Source organism: Gracilinanus agilis, chromosome 3 (assembly GCF_016433145.1).
Source record: "Gracilinanus agilis isolate LMUSP501 chromosome 3, AgileGrace, whole genome shotgun sequence".
Classification (NCBI taxonomy): domain Eukaryota; kingdom Metazoa; phylum Chordata; class Mammalia; order Didelphimorphia; family Didelphidae; genus Gracilinanus; species Gracilinanus agilis.
Genome location: NC_058132.1, coordinates 423,028,661 through 423,052,216, shown reverse-complemented (window position 1 = coordinate 423,052,216; position 23,556 = coordinate 423,028,661). Strand labels below are relative to the sequence as shown.

Genomic DNA, 23,556 nt, shown 5'->3' with positions numbered 1-23,556 from the left:
AGTGAAATGAGCAGAACCAGAAGAACATTGTACACATTAAGTAAAACATTGTGGAAAAATATAGTGTAATAGGCCTTGCTACTAGTTGTAATGCAACAAGTCTGAAGGACTTGTGTAAAAGAATGCTATCCACATTGTGAGAAAGAACTATAGGAATAGAAGTGCAAAAGCAAAGCATATGGCATCATAAGTATATATGGGTATGTGATTTGGGATTTAGACCTTTAAAAAATCACTATATAGCAAAAACGAATAATATGGAAATAGGCATCAAGTGACAACATTTGTACAACCCACTGGAATTGTTTGTTGACTCTGGGAAGGGGGAGAAAAGAGAGAAGAGAATGAAAACAAACCATTTAAGCAGAGAAAAATATTTTAAATAAATAAATACAGTTTTTAAAAAATCATAAAAAAAGAAATATATTCATGTGACTCAATCATTTTGCTGTCTTGGAAAGGTAGGATTTCTGTGACTAAATTTATGAAGATTATATCTTTTTTTACATATTGCTTCCTTTGAATTTCTCATTTAGGAGCCTTGAATAATTAAAATGATTGAGTGAATTATTTATTCAGTTTTTTCATTTATTTAAGTTATCACTCATATTGTTTAAAATGGCATTTGGAGAAGTAGAAAATATTGAATTTAGCTTTGCACTACTTTTCCTCGAGGGGAATATTTTTGTTTAAACGGTTGTTTGGTTTTAAATTCACTAATTATTTTTTCTATACTTTAGGATCTAGATTTTTCATCACATCCACGGGAGCCTTGTATATTAAAGATGTACAGAATGAAGATGGATTGTATAACTACCGATGTATTACACGGCACAGATACACGGGGGAAACCCGACAGAGCAACAGTGCTAGACTTTTTGTATCAGGTATAAGAAATACACATAATCAAATCTATAGCTGTCATTTTTATACTTCTGTATTCATTGGAATAAGTCCATTACTACTAACAACAATGTATCAATAGTACTTTAATGCCTAAAGTAGGTTTAGATATTTTCAGTGACTATAGTAAGGGAATGATAGAGGAAAATACAAAAACAACTTGGTTCTAAGAATTAGTCAGTTCTTAGTCTTCAAAAATGATTATTGAGTTTTACTATTAGATGTTGTTGTGGAGCCAACAAGTAGTTTTCAGTCTATTTGGAGAGACATCATAGACCCATGAAGTACTTTTAAATAGTTAAATTGTGTGTTACAGACAATAAATTGACATGTTTCATAACTATTTTATAGGAACAAGAGTAAAAGGAGTTAAAGAAGCCCCAGCACTTAGCCCAATGGCTTGAACACAATAGGCACTTAAAATATTGCTTGACTTACTTTTAGTAGAAGGAATCACAAAATGTCTGAGTTTAGCAGGAATTTAGAAACCAGCTTCCTTAAATTCTTGATTTTACAGATAAGAAAACAAGTTAGGAAAGATAAATTTGACCACCTAACATCATAATCAGTAAATATTGGAGATTTGGAGTGATAGTCATCTCACCAAGTTGGGGGACTTTCTCATAGGAAAATAAGATTAAGAGAGTTCAAATGACTTCCTCAGGGTCACAAATCCAGTAAAATGTCTGAGTCAGAATTTGAATTCAGTTCTTCCAGATTTCAAGTCCAGAGTTCTTACTAATTGTGAGGCCTAACTGCTTCTTTGACAAGACACCAACTAACAAATGCATCATACTAAATGATTTGACAATGGTCTGTTTCATTATTTTGTCCTATTTTTAATATCAATTAAACAATGGAACAATGAGAAATTATAGCATATACCTATCGATTTGCACTTATATATTTAACTTCCATAGATTACAAAATAGTCCAAAGTCAAATCTCCCATATACTGTATGAGCAAATTTTAAGTCATTCTCTTAAAAACTGCCATATATTGCCAAATATTTATACCCCTAGTTCTAAAAATTATACCATAGGTCAATTGTATTAATATATAACATTGATTAGATTTTAAACTTTTCTAGGTATAATTAACTTAAGATATTTGAAAACTGTAAACTAAAATATTATTATTATTGTTATTCTTTCCTTTTCACTTCAGTGAATGAATAATTTTGTTATATAGTTTGTACAAAATGGAGATCCTATTCACTAAATTTTAGCTCACCAAAGGTAATATATAAATAGACATGTTTAGACAATGACAAGTAAAAAAGTTAAATTTCAAAGCTAGATTTCAAAGATTTCTAAGGAGTATTTATGGAAGTTAATTATGGAAAAGAAAAATGGAAAATAGAAAAATGGAAGATTTAAAAATGGAAAAATTAAGTAATATGGAAATTAAAGTTGACTTTCTTCTGCAAAGAAATAGAAAATTTTGATTTTTCCATATAGACTGAAGAAGACTAACTAAAAATAATCTTTTTTTTAAATGTGAACTATGTAGAAAGCTGACAAATCATAAATTTAAAATTCACATGAAAAGATCTCACTTGAATCACAAATTTAGTCTTTATTCCATTTCAAATGTGGTAACTTTCTGAAAATGGAGAGGAAAAATCCTTCCTTTTTTTCTGTGTATCTTCTTTTGGTGTACTCTCAACTAGGCCAAATTAGGAATGCAGGGATAAAATGATATTTTTTGAAAGGTTGCAAACTTTAACCTTTAAAAACTCATTCTTTTCATCCCCTTTCCATTGACTAACTATATTATAGGAAAAAAGAATTTTATTTAGATCTCAAACACTGCTGACAGTATAGTCTCATTTTTCTAAAGTTTGATTTGTCCTTAAGTCTCAAAAGGAAAATCTCTGATACTTTAAATTTCCTTTTCATAGAACAATGAGCTGCTGACATTGTTACTAATTAATTCCAAATCAAACAGCAAGTTTGATATAGAGGCTCTGAGTCTGACAGAGGCTAAAAGAGGCAGGGTTTAGTGAAAACAAAGCTTACTAGTTCTGGTGATCTGTGTTAAAAGGCAAATGAAGTATAATCCTCAATTGTTCAATAATGATCCTTCTTTATACAAAGCAACTCTTTTGAACCACAAAAATTATAAGTATTTAATCTTCACCATCAAGGTGAGTAAAAGTCACTTAATACCAGATATATTAATTAATCATATTAACTAATTAACCAGATATTGTTTATAAACAACAGGAAATAAATTACTTAAAGCATTTCTCTAGTTCTTCTTGGAATAGCTTTATGATTTTATAAGTTTAAAAGAGGAATGGCTAATGCAATAGTGGGAAAATATCAATAATGTTATAACATCTTGCATCATTGTGAATTAATAATAGTGTTCTTTCATATTGACTTTAATTTTCAAAATTTCTTTGGGTGGAATCAATCTTATTCTGTAAAGTATTACACTTAGGATAAAAAATTAATTTCATAAGGACAAGACTGGTGAGACATAGACTAGGTCAGGGGTTGGCAACGTATGTCTCTCGAGCCATATCTGGCTCCACAGCCACATCTGGCTCCACCTCCCAATGGGCTAGTATAAGCTTCGGCTTTTAGTACTTGCCCTTCCAGTGACTAGTCTGAATGAATTTCTTTAAGTATTGACTGATTTGGTCTCCTTGCTGATTAAGAGACTCTCAAAGGTCTTTTCAAACCCCACAATTAAAAAATGATAATTATGTGGTGCACAACTTTTCTTATACTACAAATCTCAAAGCTAACCACTGCTATTGGGAAAAACCATAGGTTTGACTATATAGACCTTTGTTAGTGAGGTGATATCTCTCTGCTTTTTAGTAGACTGTTCAGATTTGTCATAGCTTTTCTTCCAAGGAGCAAGTAAATTTCATGGCTGTATTCACCATCTGAAGTGATCTTGGGGCTGAAAAATATACAATCCATTTTTTCTCCCTGTATTTGCCAGGAAGTGATAGGATCAGTTGCTAAGGTCTTAGTTTTTTAATTTTGTTTTGTTTTGTTTTTATGAAAGCAAAAAATAATTCTAAAAAGAGAGATTTTAGAAACTTTAAAGAAGAAAAAATCATTTTTAGTTTTTTGAACAATACAGGACCTGAGTACCCTTCAGAGGAAGAGATCAAATAGATTACAATAGATTAAATCTATCTTTCCACTAATATTTCATATTAACTCTATGTTCCAACCATACCAGGTTATTCACTGTTCCTTAAATATCTCTTGAGTTTTCTTACCCTTGTACTCTTATGTATTCTCTTAAATGTAGAAAATTTCAAAAATCACATTAAAATTCACTATACTTTATTCTCTTCTTAGTCACTTAACAATGTAGTATCTTGCTTTATATCAAAGATAAGTACCATGCTCTCTAAGCTTTGTATCTCTAAGGCATTTAAAAGTGTATTGCATTATTGAGAGTACAAAGCAACTGATTGTAATTAGAACATTTTATAGAGATGTTTCAAAATATCTTTCATTTAATAAATTTGGTGTATCATCCTTTCATTTTTATTTCATTTGTAAGCAGTAAAAAAAACCCTTTATATAATTATTTTCTTAACCAAAATGTTTTCTAAATATTCTTTTTTAGTGTGAATTCCCTGAATTAGTTCTTTGAATGAGTAAGATTTCATCAAAAGAGAGAGTCACTTGGGTTTATTTTTGTCATTTTGAAAATAATATCTTTAATAATCTTGCCTCAGCTCCTCAGAACAACATTAAATGATGTTGGCCACAATATTGAATTTATGCACTAATATATTGTTTGTTTTATTTGTTGGCCAAAAAATCATTTTGTAGAACAGAGACTGTAACTGGTTACAGGAAACTATTTATTCCAAATAAGAACTATTGCAAAAGTAACACCATTTGGAAAATGGTGATGGCACAGATCTCATGCCACCAACTGATTTCATGGATCTTATGACTTAATATATTATGCCTTTCAATACTATTTGAAGAACAGTATATATATTTTTCTTATGTAGGTGGGATCGTGTCATCTTAATTCACTAAATCTAAAAAATATTATTCACTTCCTAGATCCAGCAAACTCAGCTCCATCTGTTCTTGATGGGTTTGACCATCGAAAAGCCATGGCAGGGCAGCGTGTCGAGCTACCTTGTAAAGCATTTGGACATCCAGAGCCAAATTACCATTGGCTTAAAGATAACATGCCTCTAGAGGTTGTAGGAAGGTTTCAGAAGACAGTGACAGGGTTGCTGATTGAGAACTCTCGTCCTTCAGACTCTGGCAGCTACGTATGTGAAGTGTCAAACAGATATGGAACTGCAAAGGTGATAGGTCACCTTCATGTGAAACGTAAGTGGCACTCCAATTTGTCTCTGCATCAGCAGTACACTCATCCTAAGAAAAAGGGATTGCTTTTTCTTCTGTTTTTATTGTTTACAAAACCTTTAAAAATAAAATCAAAGTAGCTTTGAGAAGTCTGGGCAAAAATGATCACAACATATTTTGAAATGTCTTCTTCAGTATATTGAAATTTTAATTTTTTGTTTAGAGCAATAGCAAAGAGTATATTTATTAAGTTCACAATTCTCATAAAAATAAAAGGGCTATGATTACTGAGCTTGTTACTGTCACAAAATAAGTATAATACCATTCAATTATCTTATTCTCATATCTTTTCATGTCCATAATAATAGCTAGTATTTATAGAGAACTTCAAGGTTGGTACAATACCATATATATGTATATATATATATATATGTATATATTATTTTCACAATAACTTTGAGGTAATACATTATTATCCATATTTTACAGACAATGAAGCTGAGGCTGATAAAGGTCCATCTCTCTCAGAGAGATCAAGGAGCTGTCCAAGTGTTGAAATACTATAGGCTTTTCCTTCCTATCCAAAACAATTTATTACATTACTTATAAAGAACTTTTTCTTCTAAAAGTTCAAACCACTGATTTAATTCATCCTAATAGTATACCTATGAGTTGACTACATCAAAAGGAATATACAATTTCAATAATATGTTATGTCTTGGTAAACTGTTTTCCCAGACACTTAGAAAAAGAATAACAATTAAATAAATAACACAGTTTCTGAATCATTCTTCATAATGATACCAAATTGTAAGTATATCATTTGTGTCAATTCAAAAACAATTGCTGAAGCCGAATATTATTATACTGTGGATTTGATTTCCAAAAGTCATTTTACTGATATTGGCTATCCTAATAATGCACAATTGATAGCATTTAGCACTGCATCAAGATTGCTGTCCCATATATAAATTAATGCTTTCTATTTATAGATAGGTATATCTTTTGAACCTATTTTATTAAGTAGCCCTCTTCTTGACTGTAGGGCATACAATAGGGCACTAGTATAAATCTTCATTTAACTCATTGCTAATTATTTGGTGGACTGAAGGAGTGGAAGGATTTAATTTTATGGGTATATCATTAAAAACATACTCATTTTATTTGTCTTGGATGATACTATAAAGAAAACTGAACATGTTGTCTCTTATAGAAATTAGCATTTGCTCAGTTTGGAAGTACTACAGAACTGTTCAGTTCAAACATTTTTTCTTCACATTTTCAATATCCTAGAATGTCAAAACTTAATATCAAAAGGCATATTAACTATTCTAAGATAGCATGTTCAGAAAGCCCCTTTTCTTTGTTTATACCTTAGTAAAATATTTACTAATCCATTAATATATATTAAACATCAAAACACAAGAGGCTTGTACCTTCAAATTATTTTAAACTTTCCAGAAGTGACTTGAATTTCATTAGATAAATATCATGACTCAGTAAATTAGAGCATACTTATTGCTAAAAAGAATTAGTTTGCAGGGCCTCTTCATATCCAGGCCAGATAGTTTTAGACTAGGAAATAAAATGTCTCATGGCTACTATCTGTATTTCTGATTCTAGGTGTTTCTTTTGCAACTGTTTGCCACTGATCTCAAGGGGTAAATAAAACAAAACAATTACTTGTTTTGTAGATTTGTGAATCTAATCCAAATCCATTAACACCATTGCTAAATCAACTCAGAATACATTTCTTATGGACAGTGACTTGGCAGCATTGTCTTTACTATTAATTAAAAATCAATTAAGTCATAGCCCATCTTAAATCTAATCACTTAGTACTTATTATGGGAACATGGAGAGGGAGAAGGAAGATTTTTAAATGTCCTTTGTATATACAACACTTTGAAGGTACTGATCATAGGATCATTTTAATCTATTAATCAAAGTTTTTGATGCATTCCTGAATGGAATATGGACATGATTACTAAAAAAAATCTTTTGAAACAATGTTTAGTTAAATGTTTCCCTTCCCCCCACCTTGTCTTCTTTTTTGTCAAAATCTTCAGAGCCACTAAAAGCCACAATAAGTCCAAGGAAAGTTAAGAGCAGTGTGGGAAGCCAGGTTTCATTGTCCTGTAGTGTTACTGGAACTGAGGAACAGGAACTCTCCTGGTACCGAAATGGTGAAATCCTCAAGCCGGGGAAGAATGTGAGGATTACAGGAATCAACCATGAGAAGCTTATAATGGATCATATGGTCAAGAGTGATGGTGGTGCATACCAGTGCTTTGTTAGAAAGGACAAAATGTCTGCTCAAGATTATGTTCAAGTGGTGCTTGAAGGTCAGTTTTTCATTTTTTCAGACTGGTAAAATACATTGTGATGATTGGCTAATTCGAAAAAACTCAAACACAGACATTTTATGTTATAAATTATTATTACTAAATTTTATTAAGTTGTAGGTCTTCTTTTCACCTAGCCCAGGCAATATATTTCTTCTACTTTTGCTGAAGTCAAGAATATGAAGAGAATTATTCATATAGGCAGAAAGAAGCATTTGGTAAAATAAATAGGTATGCTTTTATGAAGATATTTATGAATTCAATATGTCCCCCAAACCTTACAGTTTTCAATATAACCAGCTCTTTGCTTAATTGTTAAGTCCAAGGTAGTATAGAATCAATTTACTTTTGATATGCCATTTGTGCGAGTGGAATCACAAAATTAATGTTCACATGACTGAAAAATTATTTACTCTCAAGCTTCACCTGATGAAATCTATGGTAGTTCATTTTCTGTGAAGCCATGGCTATGTGAAATGAAGTTAACAAATACTTGTAATGATTCAGTTTTCAAGATTATCAATTATATCAGCTCTTAAAGTAGGTGGCATGTGTAATCTATTAGTGAGATGTGAGAATTACCCATCAGGATGGTAGGCTATTTATTGGTTTGAATCTGTGTATTAATCTCTCATTTGTTAATTGCAGAGAGAATTAGCTGGCCATGAATGAGCTATGAGATTAAGCTATATTTTCTTTTGTCATTAAACTAATACAATTAAAGAAATACAAAAAATTTACCTGTGGATAAAATTACAGCAAAATGCATCATTGCTAATGAAGTGTTTCTATTTTCATTTTCCTGATTACTGTTCAAGAAGAAGAAATGGAGTTGCTAGTGAGATTCTCATTTAGATTCAAGCCTTTCATTCCATTTGCTGTCTTTAAATAGAAAAGGAATTAGCTTGACAATAGTTGTCATATTAATTAATGGGTATAGTTTTTATGTAAATAAATGCAGAAAGTAATCACTTTTTACAAAACCAACTAATTAATGAGGCTGCTTAGCAGACATTGCATGGTCACTATTTTTACAGCCTTCATAGAAAAAGAAGAATTAAATTATCTTGGCCTGGTTACTTTGGTAACTATCTCCTTTGATTAAGAATATCAAAATAATATATTGATAATTTATATCGATTTCCAGAGAATATAGGTTATCAAATAATTTTAGGAAGTAAAGTCTTAAAAACACTCAAATATGAAAAGGGAAATACTACTCACTTTCACCTCTTAAACATCTCCAGACACACAACCACCCTCAGTCACACCAGTACACATGAACACATGTATGTGCACACAAGCACAAACAAGTACATGCCTGTTATTTGATTTTTGTAATAAACAGAAGTACTTAGTGAGCATACCTTATTTATTACCCTACGTTAGTTTCTGTTCCAGATTAAAAATCACGACAGTTTTCATCTTCTGAGAAATAATGCTACCATACAGAAAATGAGATATGGTAAATGGAAAATAGTCATTATATATATATATAAATTTGACATTTTGTTTACACATGTATTTACATATGCATACATATATATGTATGTGTATAAATACCTATAGTTCAGAAGATGATAGCAAGAGAGAGGAAGATTTCATACAGATTTCTTGCTAAAGGCTTAAGGTATTTAAAAAAATACATTTATTATTTGTTTAGGAGTTTTTGCCAAGTTTTATAGATTACAATCAATAAGCTACTTCCAAACTCCCATGAATTTCACACTATTCTGCTGTCCATTAAATTTTCTGTATATTTTCTGTTTGAGTTATGAATATATTAGTATAGATCATTAAAACTCTGTCCCTCTTTTCTTGATACTTTCTTGCATTATCTCTACTTAAAGAATCTCTAGCAAAACTTGGGAAAGTACATAAAAATAATATAAGCTATTTGGTGAAGTATATGCATTTCATGTACAAGATTTGGATAAAAGTGGCATTTTTAATGAGAACTTTAGTAGCTGGATATCAAATAGAAATAACTGCAGTGTACTGAGATCACATATCCAATGTGTGATTTTGGAATAGTACTTATTGGGCCTCATCAGTGCTACTACTATACGTTATATTTTATGCACCATGAATATTGATAGAATTCAGGATATCATATGAAAAATAACAGATATTTAACAGTAAACTGAAACTTATAACATATTAACATCATTTCATTGCTCTGAAGTTATCTTCTAATGAAAACACAAATGTCTAAAATTTAAAATGTTGCTCCTTCCTTCCATAATTCTTTTTCTCCCTACAGATGGAACCCCCAAAATTATTTCTGCTTTTAGTGAGAAAGTGGTGAGTCCAGGAGAACCTGTTTCCCTTATGTGCAATGTGAAAGGGACCCCACTACCCACAATTACATGGACTCTTGATGATGATCCAATACTTAAGGGTGGCAGTCACCGTGTCAGCCAGATTATCACTTCTGAGGGCAATGTGGTCAGCTACCTGAATATTTCTAACACTCAGGTCCGGGATGGTGGAGTCTATCGCTGCACTGCCAACAACTCTGCGGGAGTCGTCCTATACCAGGCTCGAATAAACGTAAGAGGTGCTTGTCAAATCAGCTCTCAAAACACACACACATACAAACACAAACACATCCTTATAATGTAAGTTAAGTCTGGAAATATCAAATTAAGCTGACTTTTTCTGTCTTCATTTCCTCAACCCTTTCCTTGCTACCCAAAGATTGCATTGAATATATTCATTTTAGAAATTACATTTTTGTTTTTTTTTTCAGATTTTCATATCTTTCTCCTATAATCTTGCCTTTTGTTTCTTACTTTAAAATTTTTGTTCTTCATGTTTCTTTTCTTACTCTTCTTTGGTTTCAGGCATTCATAGCGATTCTTAATGAAATCATATTTTAACTTGTACTTATAGTCCTACATAGCATAATCTACATCTACATAATACTTTATATACAATGCTAAACTACTTTTAAATTTATACTAATTTTCATATATAATTGGATTTTTCAGGAGAGCACAGTTTAGCTTTATTGGTTAAATTAATTTTCCTTTAATTTTTAATTTTTAAAAATTCTGTCATTTTTAAGATAGTTGGGAATAACATGATTAATATTGCTATAATGTATTTTTTTTAAATTAGAATTGGGATATGTCCTTAGAAGGGAATGCTGAAAACTAAGATTAAAAGATTATTATAGAAAAATCTAGTGATTAAATTTAATTATTTATATTTATAAGCCAAAGAATGTCTGTTTTTCATCATTATGGATACCCTTAAATTATTTTGAAGAGGTTTTTTTTATGTTTCTTCAGGGCCTGCAAGTATTCGGCCAATGAAAAATATCACTGCAATTGCAGGATGGGATACATACATTCACTGTCGTGTGATTGGTTACCCATACTATTCCATCAAATGGTATAAGAATTCCAATCTGCTTCCTTTTAACCACCGTCAAGTGGCTTTTGAGAACAATGGGACTTTGAAACTCTCAGACGTGCAAAAAGAAGTTGATGAGGGTGAATATACTTGCAATGTGCTGGTTCAACCTCAACTCTCCACAAGCCAGAGTGTGCATGTGACTGTGAAAGGTAATGAAGATATTGAAAGTTATATAAATCAAAACTTTACTTTTACCCATGTGTAGATGACTGAATATGCAATACATTATAATAATTCCTAGGTATTTATTATGGGATAATGTGAAAAAATCCACACTATTAAAAGATCTATTTTCAAAGACCAAGACCAACAAATGATAGTATTCTCTGACACTCTTCTGACTACACAGAGTTCAATATTTATCATGGTACCTGACTTGATTTTTCATAATAGAATGTCTTTGAGTATCATTTTCACTTAACAATGACAATCCCCACAGAATGGCTTATTTTTATTACTCATTGGGTCCTTTAGAAACTTTATTACTATTTCTGAAAAATGATTAAGACTTTTAGGCTTATAAAAAACTAATTCAGAAACCTAAAAGGCTAAAGAAAAATGTAAGGACAGAGAAAACATATATCCTTTGGTTGATAGATTTTTAGACTCACTGTGATTTCTGAAGGAAATATATCTTCATTCTAGAGTCATAGATCTATAATTAGTACCTCTCCCCTGATAATGGACTTTAAACACCATATAACCATTTCCCTTATTTTAGACAGGGAAACTGATAGATACTTTGAAAGATTAAGTGACTTATATATTGTTACACAGGTAAAAGGAACAGGGCTAGGATTTGAACACAGATAATTTGATTCCAAAACTAGAGAAATTCAAAGACATCTCCAGAGTCACCTATTTAGTAGAACTATGATTAGTACCATATTTTCCTGCTTCTGGTTTTGACCTTAGCATTAAATTATCCATAAAACTATATATTATAGTATAAAATTATTCATTATGGAAGTACATAGAATTCCTTCTTTAATTACTTGGCTATTTAAGAGATATGCTGATAAAATACAAGTTCTGTCAAGTAATACTAAGATGAAAACTTTACAATAATAAATTCTGCCCATCACAATTGATTTTGTCTAAGGACTCAGTTAGGCAAAATAGAAAAAAGTCATCAGAAATTTGACTGCTAAGTTATTAATCTTTTTCAAACATGGCATCTCTAGAAAAACAGTTGCCACTGTGTAGAGTGTATATGGCTCATGCCAGTTATAAGCCTAAAAAGAAATGAAAAAGGAAACAAATTATAGTGTATATAATGAAAGAGAGAGCAGTATGGGTAAGCTGTAATCATAAATCAATAGAACTGACCAAATTAAGGTCATTCAATCTGACTTGGTATATAGGAAATGCATGCTATAATAAAAAGTAGAGTGTGATAAATAAATAGTAGGGTGGCAAACAAAACAATATGAGAGATTCAAAAGGAAAGAAACCATGTATATACAGGGAGAATAATAATTTTCATCCAAGAAATAACAATTGAGCTAAATTTTAAAGAATTATGGAATTTGGGTAGGTATAGATGGTAAGGAGGAAGGCATTACACAAGTAAGAAATGGTGTAGATAGTTACAGATGGCAAAGAGTCTGAGCTGTGTTAATAGAATAACGAACATGTGTCTGAAACATTGAAAACTCAAAGGAAAATAATGTGTAATAACAAAGATAGAAAGTCATTAGATGGTGTAGGTCCTTTAAAGTTAGTCTACAGATTAGGATATATGGGGTATATGGAGTACCTTTTGTGAGAGCATCTTTTCAGAGCATCTTTATTTCTTTGATGTCTACCTGCTTGCCATCTATCCCCTGTGGTTCCAAAAAGCCTTTTTGGCAGACAGCTTAAACTAGGCTGAGAGTAATCAACCTTTGGTGAGTTAGGAGGATATCTACGTCAGAGATATGAAGAGTTTCTCACTGGAACAGGTAGATCAGAGCAATACATTTCAATGGCCATGAAGGTAGATGAAGTAGGAGCTATAGAATGCTTAGAGCCCAGTTAGACATCGAAGAATCAGTCATCCATTGGATCCCAAAACATCATTAGCCATCTTAACTTTTGACTTGCCACTGAACTTCAATGACTGGAAAAGAATGTGTGGCTGATGACTTTGTGCAACTCTGCCTCACTTAAATCCAATATACACAAGTCAAAAGACATCACTAGTGATGTCATTTTGGTCCTATTCAAGTATGAAGGAAAATAACCAACCAAAAGAGTGTGCATTAGATTTTTTTTTGTGTTTATGAAAGTGATAGAATAAAATGTGTTTGTATAAAAAAAGTTTTAAAAATATGTGTGAAAGTGACATAGTAAAATATAGTTGTAGGAAAGATTTATCTGGCACTAGTGGTAAATAAATTTAAATAAAGGAATATAGGAACTAAATGATCCTTGACTAGGATGAAGGCAATAGGAAATGGAGAAGATAAGCCTTCTGAAACACATAGTATGCATAGGAAATTATCCTCATAAATTAAATATACTTTATATTACTTTGAAATCTAATATGAGAAAGTTGATTTTATTAAAGTATAAAAGCAAAATCTGTTTTATATAAGCCTATTCTAGTCTTTGGAAGATAATCTAATGCTTGATATTTTGTCCTTTAGTTGATTTGAAAATAGTGAACAAAGTTCACATTCAGAAATTGGTAAAAAAAACATAATAACAATAATACATTATTCACACTTATAAAATGACCACACAATTTTTTCTTGTGTAAATCAACATATGAAACCTATATTACCTGTTTTCTGGTTATCTGTGATAATTTATTTAAGTATTCAAGAAAAATGAAGCATCATTTTGGATTGTGAGTAGACAGAGGTATAAAGCCTATACACCAAATATCCAAATATCTGAACATAAAATTTGACATAAACTTGGCAATAGAATTAGTAATGTCATCTTCTTTTGCCTGTGAAGTTATGCATCTTTTCTGTTAAGTAAAGTAAAACAGGACTTAAAATACAAATTATTTGCTTCATTAACACATAATTATGGAAAACATCTTTGAGTATGTAAACTATAACTATTTTTATCATAATAAATTATGCAATTTTGGATAGAATTTCTAAGAAAAGAGAGAAAAAGGACCCATAAATATCCCAACCAGAAAAATAAATCCAACCATAGAGTATCAATCTTGCACTGTGGTGTGAGCAGTAATTATGTTTTAACTCTAGCATATTAGAGCAAAAATCATTCTTTGAAGCATCTAATTGATAACAACTTTTAACTTTTTTAAAATCCTTACCTTCTGTCTTAGAAGCAATACTGTGTATTGGTTCCAAGGCAGAAGAGTGATAAGGACTAGGCAATAGGGGTCAAGTGACTTTCCAGGGTCACACAGCTGGGATATGTCTGAGGCCGGATTTGAACCTAGGACCTCCCATCTCTAGGCCTGGCTCTCAATCCACTGAGCTACCCAGCTGCCCCTGATAATAAATTTTAAAAGAAAGTTATCTTTTATCTGTTTATCTCCACCTAAAATCTTTCTAGAGGGCAAACTAGAGGAATGGATTTAGTGGACAGTAGTATATAAAAATAATTATGAAGGTTTTGGTTTGACATGAAATGGTAATAAGCATGCTATAAGCTTGACTCAACAAATACAGATTTGATTGAGATAAAATTGAATTAAAAAACTATTGCATATGATTGTAAGAGACAGATATATGGAAATGGTTTCTACATTTCACTGAACTTTAATTTTAAAATATCTTTTCTACTCTGCAGAGTAGTATTTTTCTGGGCTATAATATTATTGAGAAGGTATGTTCTTTTATCCTCCTTCACTATCATCATTCTCTCAAATAGCATATAAATAGGGAAAGTACAACATGTAATCTGGAAATACTTACTTGATAATATAACCTGAAATCACTACACTGTTGTATAATAGGGATTGGGTAATAATGAGTGCTTCCAATCCCACTATTTAATTTTATATTACAAAGGGTTTTTTTTTTACCTATTTAATAATGTGAAGGAAAGAAGTATACAAAAATGTCTTTTAAAAATAAAAGATCTGAATAACTTTGAAAATCATATCCATTGATTTTTGTCTTTTAGCACATACCATTTTTGCTATTTTAAATTTTTTGTTGAACAATTCTCTTAATTCATTTTAATAAAATTCAGAGCAGTGTCTAACACTGTTTAAGTAACTTTACTAGGAAATAGAGATAGAAATACAAAAATTCTCTCCTCTAAAGGAACATATGAACACATAATTACAAAATTTCAAATGCTGGAAGGGACCTCAGTGGACATATAATGTAACTTGTATTTAAAAAAGAATCCCCAAATGCTTAGTCATTCTTTGAATGAAAACTTCCACTAAGATAGAATCCACTGAGTGAGCTACTTTTGCATGAATCTAGTTGTTAGAAAAAATTTTTGCACCTAATGCCTACATTTAACATACATACATATATGTACATGTATGTATATATATATATATATATATATATATATAGAGAGAGAGAGAGAGAGAGAGAGAGAGAGAGAGAGAGAGAGATAAACCACTACAGAGAAAAACTTTTTACAAAATGATTTTGAGAAGTTAGAAATTACTTAGTATTTGGGTAATTTGGGAAGATTTCACATAAAATAACTTCTATATTGGGCCTTGAAGAAGGACAAGAATTATGAGATGCACATATGCATTCTAGACACAGGAGAGAGAAAGAGAGAAATACGAATGCTCAGAAGTGGGAGCAGTGTAAATTGTTAAACTTGAAACTGTAGAAGTAAATATGATTCTCAAGAGAAATAGTGTAGAGAAAAGAGCAGAGGGCTCAGGACAATTACCTGGTCACTGCTCTCTTGGACTGTGTTCTGGTCTGTAAGTGACCACAAGCACTTTATCTCCTCCTTTGAGTTATGAGCAGGGTTCCCAGTCTGCTGTGGCTGTGAACTCCAGTGTGATAGTGCTTCTTCTTGCTAAGAAATTGTAACTTGCATTTCCATGTGGTCAATGCAACAGTGTCCTGCACCCAATTCAAGAAGTGACCCCAATACTTTCCTTCTGACCAGTTATCCAAAAGCTTGGGACAGCTTATTTGGGACCAGTTTGTCCTCCAGTCTCATTCCACTGAGACAGATATTTCCTATTCATCTTCCTTAGAAAGAAGTCTTGCTTGGAAATATTTTTTTCATTCTGTCCTTTCCTTTATTCTACCACTCTACAATTCATTCTGAGATATTCTTTTAAAATTGTTTAGAGTAGAATTTTAAGAAGCTCCAGTGATTCTATAGCTTTGATTTGGTACCTTACCTCTGCCTCTTTCTTGCTGCTCAGATAGATTTTATTGCTACTTTTTGGATTTTACTTCACCTCATTGTTCTCCTGGGTATCTTCCTCTCCCCACCCAGAGACATTTTATATTATAGTCATAATAATGAAAAAGGAAAAGAGGATGAAGAGAAAATATCAGCAAAATCAATCCATGGAATGTTCTAGAGTTCTTTGCAGAATTATTTGTAAACATCTTTTTTTTTTTTAAACCCTTACTTTCCATCTTCGAATCAATACTTTGTATTGGTTTCATGGCAGAAGGGTGGTAAGGGCTAGGCAGTGGGATTGTCTGATGCCAGATATGAGCCACCTGTCCCTAGCTGGCCCCAACTTGTAAATATCTTTTGACAACTAAATAAGTTTCTTTTGGTCTTAAAAATTTGTGACAGTTATATATCTTCTGTATATTAGACCATTTTTAGAGAAATTTGATACAAAGATTTTTTTTTCTTGGACAACTGATATCCAACTTTTTTTGTGGGGAAGTTTTTCAATATCATTTAGTCAAAATTATGTATTTTATTTTTTGTAATTGCCTCTATCCTTTGTTTGGTTAAGCATTCATTTCATACGTACTAGACATGTTTTATTTATGATTGCTATTATTCATGCTTAATGTTTATATCTAACTTATTATGTAATTAGTTTTTTATTTTAAATAATTTTCCAAATTTTTTCAATATGTTATAAACTGTAGACCTAATACTAATTTCTCCAAGACTGATTTCAAGCTTTCACAACAGTTCCTATCAATAGGGACTTTTTAAATTTACTGGGTGATTTATGTCTTAGGGTTTTCATAGGATAATTGAATATTACTTCTTTGATGTAGTTTTGCATATTTTAAGCAATATCACATTTTTTCTTGATCATTACATTATAATATAGTTTGAAATAAGGAAGGTCTGTCTTTACTGTTTCATTCCTGTATTCTTTTCATTATTTTCCTTGATATTCTAGATCTTTTGTTTCTCCTTATGAGTTCTATATAGAATCTCTTTGGTAGATGTTTTGCTATATCATTAAAACCATAAATTAATGTAGGTAGTTTTATCATTTTTTATCATGGAGGTATTATCTAGCCATGGGTATTGAATATTCCTCAAGGTATTTGTTTGTTTTACTTAAGGAGAATTTTGCCATTAAATCTAATGAAGTATTTTGTGTGTTTTGGTAGCATGTTCCCCATTGTAGTCATTATGAATGAGATTTCTCTTTCCATTGTTACCACTATAAAAATAAGATGCTGAGAGACTCTTTTGGGTAAAGATCTGACTTTAATTGTGATTCAGAAACTAGAAGGCCAGAGGTCTGCAGATTCCCCAGCTGGATCTGTGACTTTGACCATTGACAATGACATGTTTTTAAAGACAAAAAAGGGAACTTACAGAAAGGGAGTAAAGACTTGCAGAGTTCATTCTTGATGTGAGTAATAGTGACTCATAGGTCACAGACAGGACATTTCATATTGGCTTCTTTACAGGTCATTAATGACTTACTATATCCCAACCCCCCTGAAGTTCCCTTGCCTCCAAGGCTCTAGCCTTCTAAGGATTCCTGTCCTTCATGACCTTTGAATTACCTTCTGACCTCTGTAGCATCTTAAATGAATAGTTTTATACATTATAAAATAGGTTCATACATTTAGGATTGACATAATAGTTTATTTATTATAAAGATGATACATACATACTTAAAATTACTATAAAATACAGACACTTGAAATTATAACTCAAATATTATCCTGAAACTACATTCTTAATCTGGTTACATATATAGACTCTTGCCTGGGACTATATTCTTACTGCAAATCACAAAATTTAATAAATTATGATATATTATAAAATAATTATTTAGTTTAAATAATTTTTAATTAACTGAATTTCTTTACATGTCTTAGATTTTTTTATGTAGAACTGCTGTTGATTTCTATGGTTTTATTTTATAGGCTCTAATTTTTCTAAAGCTATTAATATCCTCAATTCATGTCTTTATTCATTCTATTGAATTTTTTAAGCAAACAACCATCTAACTTCAAATATGGATAGTTTTATCTCCACTTTTCTTCTGATTAATCTTTAATTTATTTATTGTGTTATTGTAATCAATAGCATTGCTAAAATGATATTAAAGTGTCACAGTGAAAGGGACCATTCTGACCAATTGGCAATATTTATAGTATATCCACATTATATGTGATTCTCGCTTTTGGCTATAGAAAGATTTTTTTAATAATTTTAAAAGCATATCCATTTCTGACTACTTTTTACATATGTTAGCAAAATGAATTTTGTATCTCATGACATTTAAAAATTTTTAAATTCATTTTTATTTTATTTTCAGATCAGAACTTTTTTTTTCTTTTTTCCTTTCTCTCACTACCCCACCACTGAGAAAGAAAGAAAAATATAACCCATTACATATATGGACACTAATGCAATACAAATTCCATGTTTGTTGGGTTAAAAGAAAGAAAACATATTTCAGTCTTCAATCCGAGTCTATTAGTTCTTTAACTAGAGACAGAATATTTTTATCAGAAGTCTTTTGGAGCTGACGTTGGTCATTGTATTGATCAGTATTCCTAAATCTTTCATGGCTAACTAGATACTGTAATGGATAGAATACAGGTCTTAGGGTCAAAAAACTTATCTTCTTGAATTTAAATTTGGCCTTAGATACTAGCTAATAGATCCTGAGAAAGTAATTTAACCCTGTTTGCCTCAGTTTCCTCATATGAAATAAGTTTGAAAAGGAAATAACAAACCAGTAACTATCTCTGCCAAGAAAACACCCTAATTGAGGTCACAAAGTGTCATACATGACTGAAAAATGACTGAACAGCAACCTAAGTCTTTCAAAGTTGATTAACATCACAATATTGCTGTTCCTATTTTAAAAAAAGTCGTCCCCCTAGTTAAGTTATTTCACTTTGTATCACTTAATATTAGTCTTTTCTGTTTTTTTTGGAAACCATTTTTCTTCATTTATTACAGCACAATAATATTCCATCTCACTCATACATTTTAACTTTTTCAATCTTTTTCCAATTAATGACCATCTTCTCAGTTTCTAATTCATTGCCACAACAAAAAGAGCTATTATAAGTATTTTTGTAAATGTGCATCCTTTCCATTTTTCTTTTATCTTTTTAGGGTATAGAACTTATAGTGATATCTCTGGGTCAAGGGCATGTATAATTTAATACCTTTTTGTTCATAGTTCTAAATTACTTTTCAGAATGGTTGAACTCATTCACAGCTTGACTAACAGTGCATTAGTACCTATTATCTTACATTTCTTATTTTCCTTTTTTCCATCTTAATATAATAATGTAAGGTAATATCTCAGACTTGTATTCATTTTCATTTTCTAATTATTAATATCTTGTAACATTTTTTCACATGACCATTGAAATATTTCTCAAAGACTTTTCACATTTATTAAAATAAAATTATTATATTTTGGATTTTTGTGTTTCTAATATGATTAGTTATATTGATTATTTTCCTAACATTGAGCCAGTTCTTGCATCTCTTGCATTTATCCTACATGGTCATAATGAATGGTTGTGAGGTAATAACTTGTTGCAGTCTGGTAAGATTTTATTTCATTTTCCCCCTTTTTAAAAAAATATTTCTAAGCATTTTTCCAAGTTTACATGATTCATGTTCTCTCCCTTCTCTCTTACATCCCCCGCCCTGGAGCTAAGAAGCAATTCTACTGGTTTATACATGTATTATCACACAATACATATTTCCATATTATTCATTTTTGTAATACTCTTAAAAACAAAACCCCAAATCCTAGACCCATATGAACAAGTGATAAATCAGGTTTTTATTCTGTTTCTACTCCCACAGCTCTTTCTCTCAATGTGGATAGCATTCTTTCTCATAAGTCCCTCAGGATAGTCTAGGATCATTGTGTTGCTATTAGTACAAAAGGCTATTATATTTCATTATCCCATAAAGTTTCAGTTACTGTGTATAATGTTCGCTTGGTTATGTTCATTTTACTCCACATCAGCTCATGGAGGTCTTCCTAGTTTTATATAAATCAAGCACAGTATTCTATCACCATCATATACCATAATTTATTAAGTTACTCCCCAGTTGAGGGACACCTCCTCATTTTCCAATTTTTTACCACCACAATGAGCACAGCTATAAATATTTTTGTATAAACATTGTTTTATCTCTTTGGGTACAATCCTGGTAGTGGTATTGCTAGATAAAAGAGCATGCATTTTTTTAAAGCCCTTTGGGTATAGTTCCAAATTACTATCCAGAATGGTTGGATCAATTCACAACTCCACCAGCAATGCATTAGTGTTTCAATTTTGCCACATCCTCTCCAACATTTATCACTTTTCTTTGCTGCCATAGTGGTCTGTTGGCTAGGTTCAAGATGGTACTTCAGAGTTGTTTTAATTTGCATTTCTCTAATCAAGAGAGATTTAGAATACTTTTTCATGTGATTGTTGATAGTTTTGATTTCTTCATCTGAAAACTGCCTATTCTTACCCCTCAACCATTTATCAATTGGGGAATGACTTGATTTCTTCTACATTTGACTTAGCTCCCTATATATTTGAGATATTAAATCTTTGTCCAAGATTGGTGTGATAATTTTTTCCTTTCCTCCTAATTTTGGTTATGTTGGTTTTGTTTGTACAAAACTTTTTTAAATTTCATATAATCAAAATTATTCTTTTCACATGTTGTAATGTACTCTGTTTCTTGTTTGGTCTTGAATTCTTCCCTTTCCCATTCTTCCCTTTTCTGATAGGTATAATATTCTTTGTTTCCCTAATTTACTTATAATTTCCCTCCTTATATTTAAGTCATTAACCCATTTTGAATTTATCTTGGTATAGACTATGAGACGTTGATCTGAGCCTAATTTTTCCCATACTGTTTTCCAATTTTTCCAGCAGTTTTTGTCAAATAGTGAGTTCTTGTCCTAGAAACTGGGATCTTTGGGTTTACCAAACACTAGCTTGCTACTGTCATTTACATAGTACCATATTGTTTTGATTTTTAAAATTTTAAAATTTTATTTTGAATATTTTCCCATAGTTACATGTTTCATGTTCTTTTCCTCTTCCCCAAACCTCCCCAACCACTCAAAGTCAAAGCACAATTCCATTGGGTTTTACATGTATCATTGATCAAGACCTAATTCCATATTATTGATAGTTGGACTAGAGTTAAAGTTTAGTGTCTACCTCCCCAATAATATCCACATCAGCCCATGTGTTCAAGCAGTTGTTTTTCTTTTGTGTTTCTACTCCCACAGTTCTTCCTTTGAATGTGGCTAGTTTTCTTTCTCATAAGTCCTTCAGCATTGCTCTGTATTCTTGCATTGCTGCTACTAAAGAAGTCCATTATGTTTGATTGTACCACAGTGTATCAGTCTCTGTGTACAATGTTCTCCTGGATCTGCTCCTTTCACTCTGCATCAATTCCTGGAGGTCATTCCAGTTGACATGGAATTCCTCCAGTTGATAATATAAGGAGTAAAAAGGAGTTTTTGATTGGGTGAATATTAAAAGGTTTGTTTACCAGGGAATTGAATACTTTTCAATCCCCAATTAAGTAATAACCTCAAGTCAAATTGACTTGCATGGAAGTTTATTTACAAATGAGAAGAGGAAGAGGAAATAAGGAAATGAGAGGATAAGATATAATAAGCAATCTAATACACTTGGTAATTTGCTCCAATCCCCTAGTTTAACCCAGGCGGATCTAATTAACCATCAGCCAAGAGAAGCTTGGCCTTGAGCCAAAGGCCCAGGGCTAGAAGGCCAGGGAATTCCAGGAAGATTTAGTCTTTACAATCATCATGCATAATTCTAAGAGAAAGATTTAAGAACAGTTGCAGCAAGTTCTCAGGGTCCCAGGTCCAGAACAAGAAGTCCTTCAGATCCAAGACACGAACCAAAAAAAGAGAAGCTGAACTCATTGAACTCTTTTTTAAAGGGATTAATTTTCTGTCACTTTCTGTGCTTTCCTCCTAGTTTAGGTGTCCAATCACAACAGACTATTTTCTTAGGACTGCCCAGGTGGCAGCTAGTAAATTCTCATTCATCACTCACTATAGCACATGTGGGTCACAGACCTTCCAACTTGTGAGTTAACTGGAGTTAGTGATTAGATTTCAGAATGGGCAAGATAGAATTAATCTCATTATCACGATTATTCCTCTGAGCACAATAGTATTTTATCACCAATAGATATCAAAATTTAGTCAGCCATTCCCCAATGGAAGGACTTTCTCTCATCTTCCAATATTTTACCACCAAGAGTGCGGCTATAAATATTTTTGTATAAGTCTTTTTCCATATTATTTCTTTGGGATATAAACCAAGCAGTGCTATGGGTGTATCAAAAGGAACATAGTCTTTTAAAGTCCTTTGGACATAATTCCAAATTGCCATCCAGAATGGTTGGATCAATTCACAACACCAGCAGCAATGCATCAATTTCCCAATTTTGCCACATCCCCTCCAACATTCATTACTCTCTCTTGTCATTTTAGTCAATCTGCTAGGTGTGAGGTGGTACCTCAGAGTTGTTTTGATTTGCATTTCTATAATTATGAGAGATTTAGAACACTTTTCCATGTGTTTGTTGATAATTTTGATTTCTTTATCTGAGAATTGCTTATTCATGTCCCTTGCTCATTTATCAATTGGGGAATGGCTTGATTTTTGTACAATTGATTTAGCTCCTTATATATTTGAGTAATTAGGCCTTTGTTGGAATTTTTTGTTATAAATATTTTTTCCCCAAGTTGTTGCTTCCCTTTTGATATTTTTTTACTTTGGGTAGCATTGGTTTTGTCTGTACAAAAACTTTTTTAGTTTGATGTAATTAAAATTATTCATTATACATTTTGTAATTTTTTCCATTACTTGATTTTAAATTCTTTCCTTTCCCAGAGATCTGACAAGTATACTATTCTGTGCTCAACCAATTTACCTATAGTTTCCTTCTTTATATTCAAGTCATTTAAATTTATCTTCATATAGGGTGAGAGATGTTGATCTAGGCTCAATCTCTCCCATACTGTTCTCTAATTTTCCCAGCAGTTTTTGTCAAATAGTGGATTTTTTCCCAAAAGCTGGGTTCTTTGGGTTTATCAAAAACTATCTTGCTGAGGTCGCTTACCTGTAGTCTAGTCCACTGATGCTCCCTTCTGTAGCTTTGCCAGTACCACAGTATTTTGATGACAGTTTAAGATTGG

At 31.6% G+C, this 23,556-nt stretch overlaps 1 protein-coding gene across 1 annotated transcript in view; it reads left to right on the top strand.

Moving 5' to 3' along the window:
- The first annotated feature begins 196 nt into the window (after positions 1-196).
- Positions 197-23,556, top strand: part of DSCAM (DS cell adhesion molecule) — a 607,061-nt gene continuing 583,701 nt past the window's right edge. Inside the window, exons 1-6 of the mRNA XM_044669244.1 lie at positions 197-200; positions 741-887; positions 4,960-5,238; positions 7,284-7,559; positions 9,823-10,119; positions 10,856-11,131. Coding sequence (XP_044525179.1) covers positions 197-200; positions 741-887; positions 4,960-5,238; positions 7,284-7,559; positions 9,823-10,119; positions 10,856-11,131 — 1,279 coding nt within the window. The remainder of the gene's footprint in view (positions 201-740; positions 888-4,959; positions 5,239-7,283; positions 7,560-9,822; positions 10,120-10,855; positions 11,132-23,556) is intronic.